Source organism: Sturnira hondurensis, unplaced genomic scaffold, assembly GCF_014824575.4.
Source record: "Sturnira hondurensis isolate 20B ecotype Veracruz unplaced genomic scaffold, ASM1482457v3 Scaffold0010448, whole genome shotgun sequence".
NCBI classification, from domain to species: domain Eukaryota; kingdom Metazoa; phylum Chordata; class Mammalia; order Chiroptera; family Phyllostomidae; genus Sturnira; species Sturnira hondurensis.
Genome location: NW_028083079.1, coordinates 6,123,404 through 6,139,555, shown reverse-complemented (window position 1 = coordinate 6,139,555; position 16,152 = coordinate 6,123,404). Strand labels below are relative to the sequence as shown.

At 36.4% G+C, this 16,152-nt stretch overlaps 1 protein-coding gene across 1 annotated transcript in view; it reads left to right on the top strand.

Annotated features, from left to right (window-relative positions):
- The window catches only part of MEGF9 (multiple EGF like domains 9), a 94,899-nt gene that overhangs the window by 74,645 nt on the left and 4,102 nt on the right, over positions 1 to 16,152 (top strand). The window contains exons 4-5 of the mRNA XM_037059159.1: positions 13,553 to 13,696; positions 14,232 to 14,501. Of these exons, the coding sequence (XP_036915054.1) occupies positions 13,553 to 13,696; positions 14,232 to 14,501 (414 nt within the window). The remainder of the gene's footprint in view (positions 1 to 13,552; positions 13,697 to 14,231; positions 14,502 to 16,152) is intronic.

Genomic DNA, 16,152 nt, shown 5'->3' with positions numbered 1-16,152 from the left:
ATCTCTCTCTCTCTCTCAAGACATTGCCAGATTTTGAACATATGTGGAGTGGGACCTAGGCTCAGGTCAGCAAAGGGAAGCACTGGATCTGATGCTTCCCTGATGCTTCCTTCAGGGCTGAGGAGACTCAGCCTGTTAGGTTCTGAAGTCAAAAGCCTTAGAGCCATGACCAGGAATTGTGATGAACCATTGGTGAACTGACTCATACTGAAACTGCAGTTCACCCTCAGCTCATTTCTATTTCTGACTGGACTGAGGTGATCCTCCTGTTGTATTTGCCTAACACAGGAAAGGGGAGTCATACGTGTTTTTTTAATAAACTGTATGTGGCATACTATAAAAAATATGAGTGCTGGCTGGTGTGGCTCTGTGAATTGAGTGCCAGCCTGAGAACCAAAGGGTTGCTGGTTTGATTCTTATTAAGGGCACATGCCTGGGTTTTGGGCCGGGTCCCCAGTGTGGGGCGCAGGAGAGGCAACCACAAATGCATGTTTCTCTCCCTCCCTTTCTCCCTCCTTTCCCCTCTGTCTAAAAATAAATAAATAAATAAATAAATAAATAAATAAATAAATAAATAAAATCTTTTTAAAAATATGAGATAATTCTGAAGTAGGAAAATGATAATAGTAAAGAGAAAAACAACGAAGGGAAGGAAACCCATAGGTGATCTACATGTTAGCATTAGGATACAATGACTGAAGTAACTAAAATTAATATTTTAAGGAACTAGAGGCAAACCAAAGGTGAAATGAGGCACAATTTTAAGAGAATCGGAATCTATAAAAATCAAAAGGATAATAAAAGCAAAAAAATACAACATATGAAATTAATAACTTACTACATGGGTTTAACAGACGATTGTACATAGTGGAGACAAGGTTAATACAATAGATTCAAATACCATTCTATTAAAAATATCCAAACTAAAGCAAAGAGATAAAAACAATGCAATGAGAAAAACAGAGCAGGAAAAACACATGGGATACAGCCAAAAGTCTAACATAAATGTAATTAGAGGCTCAGAAGGGAAAGAAAGAGATTGGAGCAGGAGAAATATCTGAAGAGCTAATGGCCAAGAGTTTTCCAAATTAATGAAATATATCAACCCACAGATTCTAAAAGCTCAGCAAACCCTAGGCAGTAAAAAAAAACAAACCCCAAAAAACCACATAGAGTCAGACTTAGTCAAACTATTAAAAAACTAAAGACAATGGACTTTTCTTATCTTTAGTTTTTCTAAATGTAAGGATTAGAGAGACTTCCTTGGAAATCTTTTTTTCTTCAACAAAAAATTCAGGACTAGTCTGACAAATACAAATGTTTTTGTGAGAGCAAGGTAGCAGAATATTTGAAAATGGGAAAGTACCCTGGAAAAATCTGTCTTGAAAGCTTATTCTTTATGTTAATCATCTACTCTATGATGAAGAAATTGTGGGTTATTTTCCTATTAGGTGATCTGGTCCCTACCTGCTTACCAGTTCTATCTTACACTATTCTTTTTCTTTACTGTCTATGATCCAATCATACTGGCTTCTGTTCCCAAGACAAGCTGTGTTCCCTTGTCCCAAGGTTCTCATACATGATCTTTTCTTTGCCTAGAGGAGCCTTTCTTTCTTTTTTTAAAAAATATATTTTATTGATTATACCATTACAGTTGTTCTATTCCCCCCCTTCGTTCCCCTCCACCCGCACACTCCCTCCCCCACCATTCTCCCCCCTTAGTTTATAACCACGTGTCTCAAGTTCTTTAGATTCTATATTTCCCCCACTATTCTCACCCTCCCCCCTATCTATTTTCTACCTACCATCTATGCTATTTTCTGTGCCTTCTCCCCCCTTCTCCCCCTCCCACCCCCCTGTTTCTAACCCTCCATGTGTTCTTCATTTCTATGGTTCCACTCCTGATCTAGCTGTCCTCTTGGTTTGCTTTTGTTTTAGGTGTGGTTGTTAATAACTGTGAGTTTGCTGTCCTTTCACTGTTAATATTTTTCATCATCTCTTTCATATATAAGTCCCTTTAGCATTTCATATGATAAGGGCTTGGTGATGATGAACTCCTTGAACTTGACCTTATCTGAGAAGCACTTTATCTGTCCTTCCATTCTAAATGAAAGTTTTGCTGGATAAAGCAATCTTGGCTGTAGGTCTTTGGATTTCATGACTTGGTATACTTCTTTCCAGCCCCTTCTTGCCTGTAAGGTCTCTTTTGAGAAATCCGCTGACAGTCTGATGGGTACTCCTTTGTAGGTGACTGTCCCCCTATCCCTTGCTGCTTCTAGGATTCTCTCCTTCATTTTGGTCTTGGCTAATGTAATGATGATGTGCCTTGGTGTGTTCCTTCTTGGGTCCAACTTCTTTGGGACTCTCTGAGCTTCCTGGATTTCCTGGAAGTCTATTTCCTTTGCCAGACTGGGGAAGTTCTCCTTTATTATTTGTTCAAATACGTTTTCCACTCGTGGCTGTTTCTTTTCCCCTTCTGGTACCCCTATAATTTGGATGTTGGAACGTTTAAAGATGTCCTGGAGGTTCCTAAGCCTCTCCTCATTTTTTTGAATTCTCATTTCTTCATTGCTTTCTGGTGGGATGTTTTGTTCTTCCTTCTGGTCCATTCCATTGATTCGAGTCCCCGTTTCCTTTCCATCACTATTGGTTTCCTGGACATCTCCCTTCATTTCAATTAGTTTAGCCTTCATATGTTCCTCTAACTTGTGACTGTACTCTACCAGTTCTGTGAGCATCCTGATAAATAGTGTCTTAAATTGGGCTTCTGAGAGGCTGGCAATCTGTTGGTCGCTTAGATTTATTGGCTCTGGGACTTTGAGTTCTCCTTGCACCATCTTTTGGGCTGTTCGTGCCTGTTAAGTAGCAGGATCAGAGCCCTAGGTCTTCACCAGAGCAGGGCAATTCAGTCGCTGGGTTGTGATGTTGTATGTGGGGGCGGGGTCAAAGAGGGACAATGGCTTCCCTCCGCAGCCTGCTGCCGCGGCCCCCACCATCACCGCAGCCACCACCGTCACCAGGCCCACACATTTCGTTCCACTGCACGTGAGTGTGCCACCGCTGTCAGCCCTCCACCACTGGGTTTGCCCCCTGGGGCCTGCGTGGTCCGTCTCACTGCGCGCGAATGTGCGACCTTGGTCAGTCTGCCCCGCACCCTGACTAGTTCTGGGCTGCCTGCGCTCCTAGGTCTGTCCTGCCCGACCCAGCTCCGCTGCTGGCTCCACCTCTCTTACCGTCCTTGTTGAACAATTCGTAGCTGTCGGACTTCCGTATAATTCCGTTTTCTGGTCTCTGGGTGTGTCTTAGTTCTCCAAAACTTGGTTTTGGTTGTATCCAAACTTGGTTGTGGGAGAAGGCACAGTGTTTCCACCTATGCCTCCATCTTGGCGGAAGTCAGGAGCCTTTCTAATACACCTCCATTCTCAACCCTGAACCCTTCACCTCAATAAATCATATCCTTCCTTAGGCCTTTAGTTAAAGTTTGGTTCCTTAGAAAGCAGTTCCCAGACCTGACCATTGTGCCTCAGTTGGTTGGAGTGTCATCCCATGAACTGAAGGGTCCTGGGTTTGATTCCCAGTCAGAGCACATGCCTAGGTTGCAGGTTTTATTCCCGGTCAGGGCCTGTATGGGAGGCAGGAGATCGATGTTTCTCTTTCCCTTCTTCCTCTCTCTCTGGAAGGAATATCTATCTATCTATCTATCTATCTATCTATCTATCTATCTATCTATCTATCTAATCTATCTACCTACCTACCTACCTACCTATCAAGAAAGCAGTTCCTGAGGATCCAGGATTAATGACAATTCCTAATTACACACTCTCATGCACGTTTCTGTTTTTTCATAGCCCTTACGACAGTTTGTATATTTATTTGTGGTTATGAGTCGCATAAGGCTTATTCACTTCATTGTAAGTTCCACATCCGTTTTGTTCACCATTTGTACAGTCTGTAGCATGGAACTTGGCAGATAGTAAATACTCACTAAATTTTTGTTGAATAAATGAACAACTGAATGGAATCCATACAGAGGAAAGGTGAGCTCCAGTCCTGGGTAACGACAGAAATGCTCCATCGTACTGAGTTGATTTAAATTGCTCCTTCGATCTGCAGTACGAGGAAGCAGTCCACATTGCTGGTTGTCACTTTTCACTTTCCGTGGAGCAATAGACTAGCTCTCTTAAATGAATCGCCAACTGTCCTTGCTCTGGGGATAATTTAAGGCGAAAGAAATCCTTTTCATGATTATGATTTCTAAAAGCAGCTAGTAATAAGAGAAATAAATGGTTTCTCTGTTTTGAAATATAATAAAAGTGGAATCCAACATGAAGGACTGCCAATACTCAATTTAAAACTGTAAGCTCAATGTAAAATCAGTCTTTTGTCTTAAATGAGATTTTTCAACAGTGCTGTGATACGGTTGCCCTCTGGTGGCCACTTAGGATGTTTTCATAGTCTTTATTTTCCCCTTGGTGTAGTTTTTTTTCTATGCCCTGTATTGTATTTTAGATTGAAGTAGACTTTTAAAGTAACCTTTTTGTGATAAGATATATTGGGAAAACATTTTGGAAAGCAGTTTGACAATGTGTATCAAAAGTCTTAAAAATACTTCCTCAATTCAAGTAATTTTGTTTCCAGGAATCTATTCTGAGGAAATAATTCTTGATTTGTAAGAAGCTTCATGTTCAAAGATGCTCATCAAAGTGGTAGTTGTAATTCTAAAAATATTAGACCACCCTATTTATAATGGGGAATGAAACAAATCATATTATCTAGACAATACAGAGTTAAGAGCACAGAAAGTGAAATCTTGACTTTATATGTGTAAGTTACTTAGCCTGTTTTTTTTGTCCTCACCTGAAGATATCCTTATTGGTTTTAGAGAGAAGGGGGAAGGGAGGGAGAGAGAAAGGAAGAGAAACATTGATTGCCTCTTGTATATGCCCCGACCAGAGATCAAACCTACAACCTAGGCATGTAATCTGACCAGGAATCGAACCTGTGGCCTTTCGGTTTACTGGAGGACACTCCAACCGACTGAGCCATTTTGGCCAGGGTAGCCTGTTTTGTTTTGTTTTGTTTTTTAAAAGAAATTTGGGATAATAACAGTAATTGCCTAATAGATTGTTGTGAGTAGTCAATACAATATACAGGATCCAGCACAAATAATGCCCATTTTTAATTACAATTTTTTTTGTTACAAAATCATAAGCATGTAATTCTGTAACATAACAGTATTGCACTCGAGCACACCAAATGATATTTTAGGTGAAATGTTCAAATTAAAACTATAAATTATTACAGCCGTATTATTACCCTACTAACCACACTCAAGCAGGCATTACTTCTACCAGACCCTGTATTTATAAAGCCCTTAATACAGTACCTGACTCATTATAAGCAATCAATAACTGGCAACTGTTTTTATGTTGTCATTAAAATATTTTAAAGATTGATATATAACAACATGAGAGAGAGCGGGAAAGAATCAGGGTATAAAATGACATGTGGACTATTTAAAAGTGAATCTAAAGTTTTGTATATGAAAAGATTTCAAGGAAAAATACTCAAAATCTTAATGGCAACTTTCTTAGGATAATTATTTTTTTATTCTACTCTTCCTGTATTTTTCTAGATTTTCTTTATTGAAAACACATTTTCTTTAAAATGGAGATGGGGAAACTGTTACTTTTTTAAACTAGAACTTTATGTTCATATAATGTACTTCTTTGAAAGAATTGAGCTCCTTCTTGTAGTCATAGTGCTCCATGGAGAGCAACTTGACTGCAGCAGCTTGACTGAGCTGACCACTCCTTCACTCCTCAATGACTTTCTTCTCTTTAGGATATCGCACTTTCCTGGCTTTTCCCCCTCCTCAGTCGGCCCTGCTACACCTTCCTCTGTTCTACTAATAAACATTGGAGTGCCTCAGAGCTCAGTCCTTGGCATGCTCGTCTTCCTCATTTATACGCTCCCTAAATGATCTCATTCAGTCCCCTGGATTTAACTTGAATGCCGTCCACGCTTGTGTTGATTACCAGATTTACATTTCTTGCTTGATCTTCACACTCAAAGATCTAACAGTGCATTTGACATCTTCACTTAAATGCTTTAATTGGCATCATAATCCTAACACCATAATCTAGGACAACACCATACTTTACCTTGTAAGTGAAGCTGGCGTTACTCCTAGTGCTCTTTACTTGGATGACAGGCACCATTCACCCAGGTGCTTAGTCCAGAAGCCTAGCAGTCATACTTGATTCTTTTCCTATTGCAAATATCCAGCCCATCAGCAAGTTCTATCAGCTTGACGTTCAGCCTAACACCCGGAATCTGTTCATGATCTTCATTGCTATCATCCTCTTCTAAGCCACTGTCCTAACCCTCTCTCATCTGAACTGTCTCCTCTTTTGTCCTCTCACCCCATGTTAGTCCTCCCAACCCCCACCTCACCATAGTCCAGTCTCCATGTAACAGAGTGATCTTTTTATTGTGAAATGTAAAACCAGATCCCATGCTTAAAAACCCTTCAATGGTTTCTCATCCCTCTTGGAATAAAATTCCAACTTCTTTCCACGGCCTATACAATTTAACATTTTTGGGCCCTTGCCTTTCTCTTTAACCTTATGACTTGGTACTCTCTCCCCCTTGTTCATGTGGCCTTGGCCTTTTTTCTTTGAGACAGGTTAAAATGCCTGTAGACTGGATCGGGCATTTTTTCTCCAGTGTAGTCCCTTCCTGTATTTCTGACAGGTTTATATATAAACTATGAAATGGCAAGATAAATAAAGAAAAGTCTTTTTACAGGTGGCAATTTATGTTTTCAAAGCTTTGTCACTGATTTGGTTGGAAAGAAACCCTATATTTTTTGACCAGTTATTTTCTTGGTTACCACTACCAGATTTTTTTGATGCTTAGCCAAAGAGCATGAGATCATCTTCAGGAAACACTCATTGCTTCCTTTTGTATCTTTATTTTGATCCACTCCTTTGGCTATATTTTAGCAAAGAGAATGTGAATTGTAAGACAGTATTGTTATATATAGGAGGCTCCAGGCAGAGAATAATGAACATAAACTTAAGTTAATTTTTATATATCATTTGTCATAAAAGAAAGATCCTCAAATTTTTTATTTTAAAGGAAACTTAGATCTCACCTAGTTCAGCTCTCTTAATTTATAGATGAGGAAATTGAAGCATAATATTATTGAAAATTGAGAAGTATAATCAGAAGCATATATTATTGAGAAGCATAATTGAGAAAATATTATATCCTAAGGAGTAGTTTTTTACCCTTTGAAATATTTACATTACAGCAGATCATTAGCTAAAGAACTATTATCCCATTTAACAGCTTAGAAAAGAGAAACTCAGAGAACCTGTTTGCTGAAGGTCACATAGGTGGTAAGAGGTTTGACTGGTAATGGAACTCAGGTCTGACATTAAATACCAGAACATTATGCTGTGTTGCCTCCCAGAGAAGAATTGTAAGCTGTTACAAAAGCAAATTCACATTATTAAATTCTACTGTATATGGATTTTAAAGGTTGTGATCTTTAATTTTATTTAAAAATCTATCTTCAAATTTCTACATGAAATGTTTGAAAATTGCTGGAGTTCTTGAAGTACTTTACAATAGGCATGTCATATATTTTATGATATATTAATTTTGTAATCAGAAAAAATCAAGATAATAAAAATAAAAGTAATAGATGTTTATCAGAGAAAATTTGAAAATTAGAAAGGAAAAAAACTGAAGGGAATATTGCTTCTTACAATTATTGTGAGCATTCTGGTGTATTTATGTCTGGTCTGTGTGTAATTTACTATATTCTTTCTGTATAACTGTGTTCCAAGTGCATGTTCTTTTTAAGGTAGTGTAGTATAGAAATTAAAGCCATATTAGTCTAGAAGTGTTCAATAGAATTCTTTTCATTTGTACAGGGGTAACACACTGCATTAAATATGTGAAGTTGTAATCTACATAGGCTTGAGTACAGAAACTAATAAAGTATTCTCTAAATAATTAAAAAAAAGAACTGATGGGTTTTATTATTAATCTTGTTTTCATCTTGACTTTTGAGATAACATTTACCACATAGGGCTATTTTTTTCTTACTGACTTCTCATTGCAGGGCATGTCTTAAAACAAGAGGAAATAAGAAATCTTTCTGGAAAAAATTAAATATTCATACATAAATGGTTTAAAAGCATGAAATTATATTGTCATAGGAACAAAAACAAAGGCTTGGGGGTCTTATCTAGAATGGTAAAAAGCTTCCAAATACTAAACATGTAGAGCCAGGAGTATTGCAGGAGCAAAGTTTTAAAAATATATGTATTTACCATTTTTTAATAAGAGTAGCAATGTGACTTTTTCTTTCCATATTACAAATGGCATGCCATTTGAATGCATCTTGCCCCAACATCCACATTCTGTTACAGAACTGTTAACTTTTTGAGGTATATTTAAGAGGGGGAACCCAAAACCCTGGAATTTATCTATAAAAATTATATATTTATTCTTACATGTTTAAACTTCATTCTCTTGAAGAACGAAGAGCGTACTTCATTCTTCCAGGTACTGTCCATTTGGTGCAATACTCCTATTGAGATGTTTTTTCCACTGCTCCAAAACTGTTTACTTTGGAACTCCTTGATTTTAATGCTTTTTAGTGCTTCTGTTGTTTTTTGTTTCACCTCTTCCACATCAGCAAAACATTTCCCTTTGAGGAATTTTTTCATTGGGGAAACAAAAAAGAGTTGCTTTAGAAGTGAGATGGGGTGAATAGGTAGGGTGAATGGGGGTCGTTTTGGGTCAAAAACTGCTGAATGCTCAGCATGGTGTGGGCAGGTGTGCTCGTAAATCACCCATCATGAAATGGGCAAACTCATTGGAAGAGCTTTCAGAAAAATTTCAGAGAAGCTGAATGCAGCCTCTCACAACTAAGGCAGCTGGTGCACTGATACAGACGGGCTCCTAGAACACTCCCCTAGCAGGGGAAGCCTGTACTGCAAGGGGCCTGCCCTCCAGAAGATAATTCCAGTTTTTTGGGTCTCCCCTCGTATACTGAAGTTTAATACTTAATCAGAACTTTTTTCCTTAAAAATTATTTCCATTGGACATTTTGAATAGAGAGTGAGCAGGTAGACAAATTTTATATATAATGCAGATTTTGACTTTTCCAACCTTTGGTTACAAAGCTATATATCTAAAGTGATCAGAATATAAGAAAATCTAGAAAGAAGTCAATATCTTAAGTATTTATCATTGTATGAAGCTATACTACATTGATGTATATGTGACAGTATCATTGTGAACTTAAAAAGTATATGATTAAAAGTGATGATATTTACATGTGAGTTTGATTTAATTCGAATGCAAATATTCAGATAATAATATTTGAAGATGCCTTTCCCTTAATAAGTTTATGAATTCTGGGGGCTTCCTGTTGTAATAATTTAAGAATTGAAATTTTATTGGAAAACTAGAAGAAATGGATAATTCCTAGAAACACATAACCTTCCTAGAAACACATAACCTTCCAAGAATGAATCACAAAGAAATAGAAAACTTGAATAGACAGATTATAAGTAATGAAATTGAATTAGTAATTAAAAAATTCTCAGAAAACAGAAGTCCAGGACGAGACAGCTTCAAAGGTGAATTTTACCAAACATTTAAAGAAGAGTTAATACCTGTCCATCACAAATGATTCCCAAAAATTGAAGAGGAAGGAACTCTTTACCCTGATACTAAAACCAGAGAAAGATAACACCCACCCACCCACTTCCACACACACAAAATTACAGGTCAATATCCTTGATGAAAATAGGTAAAAAATTCTCAACATAACATTAGCAAACTTGATTCAAAAATACATTAATAGGATAGGATCATGTACCATGATCAAGTAGGATTTATTCCAGAGATACAAGGATAGTTCAACATCTGCAAATCAATCAATGCGATAAGCCATATTAACAAAAGGAAAGATGAAATCAGATAATCAGCTCAATAGCTGCAGAAAAAGTATTTGACAAAATTTAACAAAGGCCATATATGACAACCCCACAGCTAACATTTTATTCAAGGGAAAAAAGCTGAAAGCTTTTCCTCTGAGATTAGAAACAAGACAAGAATGCCCTCCCTTGCCATTTTTACTCAACATAGCATTGGAAGGCCTAACCACATCATTTGCAAGGAAAAGAAAAAGTCATCCAAATTAGAAAGGAAGATGTCAACCTGTCACTATTTGCAGATCATGTAATACTCTATGTAGAAAATCCTACAGACTGCACACACACACAAAACTATTAGAACTAATAAATGAATTCAGTCAAGTCACGGGGTATAAAATTTATACAGAAATTATTTACTAATAATCAACTATCAGAAGAGAAATTAAGAAAAATCCCATTTGTAATTGATTCAAAAAGAATACAATACCTAGAAATAAATTTAACCAAGGAGGTGAAAGACCTATACTCTAAAAACTGTCAAGACATTGATGAAAGAAATTGAACAAGAAACAAATAAATAGAAAGATATACCATGCTCATGGATTGGAAGAATTAATATCATTAAAATGCCCATACTACCCAAAGCAATCTATAGCTGCAGTGCAACCCCTATCAAAATACCAATGGCATTTTTTGCCAAAATAGAACAAAGAATCCTAAAATTTGTATGGAACCACAAATGCCCTCAAAGAGCCAAAGCAATCTTGAAAAAAGAACAAAGTTGGAGGTATTATGCTCCCTGGTTTCAAACTATATTATAAATCTATAGTAATCTAAACAGTATGGCACTGGCATGAAAACAAACACACAGAACAAAATAATAGAATAGAGACCCCAGAGTAAACCTATGCATAAATGTGCATTTAATTTATGACAAATGAGGAAATGGGGACAAAGACAGTCTCTTCAATAAATGGTCTTGTGAAAATTGGACCATGTAAAAACTGGACCACTGTCATACCGTATACACAATTAAATTCAAAATATATTAAAGACTTGAATATAAGACATGATATTATAAAACCTGTAGGAGAAAACACAGGCAATAGGCTTTTTGACATCAGCCTTAGCATTATTTTTTGGACCATTCTCTTCATGCAAGGGCAACAAAAACAAAAATAAACTAATAGGATTACATCGAACTAAAAAAGCTTTTGCACAGTGGAAGAAACCATTAACAAAACAAGACAACCACTGAATGGGAGAAAATATTTTCAAATTATTCATTTGATAAGGGCTTGATATCCAAAGAAGTTACTATAAAGAATATACAAAGAATTATTATAAAGAAAACACACAATCTGATTAAAAAATGGGTAGAATACTTGAATAGACATTTTTCCAAAGATGATTTACAGATGTCCAACAGGCATATGAAATGAGGCTCAACATCACTAATCATCAGAGAAATGCAAATCAAAACCACAATGAGATATTCCTCCATACCTGTCAGAATAGCTCTTATCAAAACCATAAAAAATAACAAGTGCTGTGGATGATGTGGAGAAAAGGAAAAAATTTAACAAAGTCACACAATGTCGATGAGATTGTAAAATGGAGGTTCCTTGAAAAATTAAAAATAGAACTGTTATATAGTATAGAATTTCACTTCTGAGTATTTATCCAAAGAATATGAAAACACTAATTTGAAGAGAATATGCACCTCCCATGTTCACTTTACCATTATTTACAATAGTCAAATATGTAAGCAAATAAGTGTCCACCGATAGATAAATGGCATAGAAAGAAGATTTGGTACACACACACACACACACACACTCACACACTCACACATACATATACATACACAATGGAATATTAGCCATAAAAAGAATGAAATCTTGCCATTTGCAACAACGTGGGTGGACATAGAGGGTATTATGCTAAATGAAATAAGTCAGATAGGAAAGAAAAATACCATATGGTTTCATTTATATATGGAATCAAAAATAAAACAAAACGCATAAACAAACAAAACAGAAACAGATTCACAGGAACAGGAAACAAACTGGAGGTTACTAGACATAGAGGAAAAAAATGGGGGGGACTATGGGGTAGGTAAAATAGGTGAAGGAGATTAATAGGAACAGGCTCCCAGTTATAAATAAGTCTCAGGACAAATGTACAGCATAGGGAATATAGTTAAAATGTTGTAATAACTTGTATGGTGATAGATGGTCACTAGCTTATTGTGGGAATCATAAATATCAAATAACTGTGGTGTATTCCTGAAACTAACAGGATATTTTGTCAATAAAAAAGAATTGAGATTTGACATGTATGTTACTATTTTCATTCTTTTGTTTCTTCAAATCTTACTCCAGTTGTTAGACCATTTTATTTCACAACCTCATTCTCTCTCCCCTTTTTTTGTAAATATTTACTACTAAGGAAATTTAAAAAAACTCTATGAATAGTTTTGTAATGAACTGTATTTTAGCTTATCATGTAAAATTTCATTGTATTCCTAGATTTTTATGTACGGTTTGCTCACTTTTATCACTTCTGTAATAGTTCTGAGTGTCCCTTTGAATGTCTGTGGGTCCCTAAAGAAGGAATGTAAATTACACTGCACTTTTTAATTTCTTATTTTCAGACACTGTGCTGCTTCAGTGCCTGTGGAATATAGTTACTAACAGGGTACCAAAAAGTATTATTACAAAACACATAACTCTGCTTGCCCTCTTTCTTTTTATTTTTGATTGTTTTCGTTTTATTTTTTTTAATTTTTAAATATGAAAATGTATGGGGTACAATATAACAAATACCCATGTACCCGCAACTAGAATAATAAATATAAACATTTTTATATTTTTCTGAATAAGTTGTGCATATGCATATATAGTTATATATTTGAAATAGAGAATTTCAGGTACCGTTGGAGTCCTCTCTGTTTTCTTCTGTGGTCTCATTTTTCTCCTCCACAGAGGCAAGCAGAGCATTCAATTTGCCTGCACCCTCTCAGACCGCATTTAATTTTTTACTACGTGTGTGTATCCATCTGCTTAGTGTATCTATCTGCTTAGTATTGTTTAGTGTGGTTCTTACAATTTTACAAAATAAGTAAGTACTCTCCTTCTGTGTATATCATTTTGCTTTTTTTAATCAATGTTGTTTTTGAGATTTATACATGTTCATATGTATAGGTCTAATTTACTTATTTAATGCAGCATGCCAATGATTAAAATAGTACAGTTTATCTATTTTCTTTTAATAAATTTAGGTTATTTTTATTTTTTCTTTGCAAATTCTTGGCCTACTTTCAGTGGACAGTCAGTCAACAAGGGCTTATTGCAAACCCGGTTGCCTTTCCCTAAAGAGTTTACAGTCTAGGAGGGACACCGAACTCACGGTGCGGTAGTCAGATGGGGCAGAAGCTGAACTCCGTCCAGTCTCTATTGGGGGACTTCTCATTGACTCCTAAGGTCTTTTGGTTGCATATGAGTTATATAAGTTTATATATATATTATATATACTGTGCTTTTGGAGTAAATGTGTAACTTCTTAAAATAATTGGCTTCTTTTAGGTGTGTGTTTAAACTGCCAGGGGAACAGTAGAGGGGACCACTGTGAAGAATGCAAGGAAGGATTTTATCCGAGTCCCAACGCCTCTACAGAATGTCTTCACTGTCCTTGTTCAGCAGTGACGTCTACAGGCAGTTGTGTCATAAGTAAGGCCTTTCTCTAAATCTTACCTTTTAAAGGAAAAGTAGGTGAATCAGTTGTCCATAGGTACAAAATGTGTTGATAAGGGAAGTTCTGGGTGCTGTAGGTGAAAGGCAGTTACAAAAACAACAGAGGCTTCCCTTCCTAGGGCTTTTCAGTCAAGTCTGCGTATGTGTAGGGAGTGACCCTTGGAGGGAGGGACGAGGGAGTTTTCCGCAAAACCGTATTCCATCTATCATGACTAAAGAGTAAGGGATTAAAAAACGTGAGTGCCTAGCCCTTGTAATGATTCAGATTTCTTATGTAAACATGCTTCTTTTGTTTTCTACCTGAATAAACTCTCTGATGGCCCCATCATTTTCACAATAAATTGGACAATTAGTAAATAAGGTGTAGATTTTTAGTTTCATTCCATGTCTCTTAAGTTTGAGAGGAGATAGTAGGAAAAGTTTTAGCCCTTTTGAGAATGAGTAGTTGTTTTACATTTTCAACTGAAGGATTAGACTGGATTGAATTATTTTGGTGTTCTCTCTGTTTTAGAATTGGGTGAATTGGAACCTAAATGTGTCCAGTGTAAAGAAGGCTATACAGGCCAGAACTGCAATAAATGTGAAAATGGCTATTACAATTCGGACAGCATCTGTATGAAGTGCCAATGTCATGGCCACGTGGACCCAATTAAAACTCCAAAGATTTGCAAGCCCGAGAGTGGGGAATGCATCAACTGCCTCCACAACACCACTGGGTTTTTGTGTGAGAACTGCCTGGAGGGTTATGTTCGAGACCTCGAAGAAAATTGCATCAAGAAAGGTAAACGTCACCTAAGGTTGTACATTTAATATCTAAGCCTAGCACTGAAATTTTCAGGACAGCTACCTTTAGCGTTATAAAACCTTCCAATCCCACAAGAGGAGTTTTCTGGAAATAGATGTTGATAGCTTTTTGCCTAAAGAGATTTCCTTCCATTCCTGCTGCCCTCCCGATATTCCAAAGTCAACTTCAGAAATTTGAGGACCAAGACCAAGTCATTGCAGTGTTTTCACATTTTCTCTTCATCTACTTTTATATTTATGTTAATAATTTAAAAGTCCTATCATTTTTTTTATCCTTCGCTTCCTGTATTATCATCACCTCCAGTGATCACCAACGGTCTTTTTAAATAGGGACTATAATCTGGTTAGAAGTTTCAGCTGAGAAACAACAGTTCATTCTAGCATCTGTCCTAATTTGGGCCTGATTTTCCCACATGTGATGGGGGAAATAGTTGTAGTATTCCTTTTGATCTTTAAAAGAAAAAGTTATTCATATGGCAAAATGTTTCTTCCAGGGAGGTTCAGTAGGGTTTAGATACAAATTAGTGATTAGAAATTCAGAATGAGTTAAGAATATTCAGGCTTTATTAGGTCACAGAGAGATTAGAGCACGTTTTTTCTATAAACTGCCCTCTGATATTCTGACAGATGCTGAATACTGGGCTGATGGAGCTTGGCCTGTGGCAAGGGGTGTCCTTCTGCCATTTTCTTGATGTCCTTATTCTGTTGAGATCAAGGCTAAAAGACTCAGGTTGAACCTGGTCACCAGCCTAGATGTCCTGTTACTCAGTTCTCTTTCCCACTTGGAGGCATATCTTGTATATACTTAGCTGTCAGGACTGTGATGATTTTTCTTATTAGTTATTAAATAATGGAAAACATACCTCTTTTTAGGATAGATTGATGCGGCTGATTGTGGTGATTAGTTATAATGACAAAAGTAATCATTTTGTTGAATGACTACTATGTGCCAAGCCCTGTAAACATTAAATACAACAATGTTACATAGTATATCTCATTTAATCCTTCCCAAGAACTTTGCAAAGCATATATTCTTATTCCCATTTATAGATGAGAAACCTCAGTTTTTAAAAAATTAACTGACTTATCTATAACCATGCAGTTCTACTTAATTCCAGAGCCTTCGGTATTTCCACTGAGCTGTGCTGCATTAGAAGTACAAAGTATAGAAGGTTAATTATAGCTATAATCTACACAAAGGAAGAATTACTACACATGAAATTAAAGGCAGTCTTTTCTCTCTCGTGACTGACATCAATTTTGGACATTTAAATTATGTTTTCTAGAAGTAACTAGAAGTACAATTTTTTTCTGTTTTGTTTTGGCCTCCTTTGAATAGAGTTTGCTCTTATGAAATATCATCAGACATGCTGAACTTATTTTAGTTCAACTGTCATCTATCCTTGTCACTTTTAACCAAGTGATTTAGAACTCAGTAGTGACATATTTATTGCCTCTGCAGGAATTTGTTTGACTCTATCCAAGAGTAAAGAAGGATGGAAAATTCCAACATTAGAATTTTTCCAAAGATTTGAATATAGATATTATATATTTTGAATAGCAGCCATGGATATAATAATCAAGCTTTCTAGGCCCTGGTTCTTTTTACTAGATTTCTCTTAAAATTA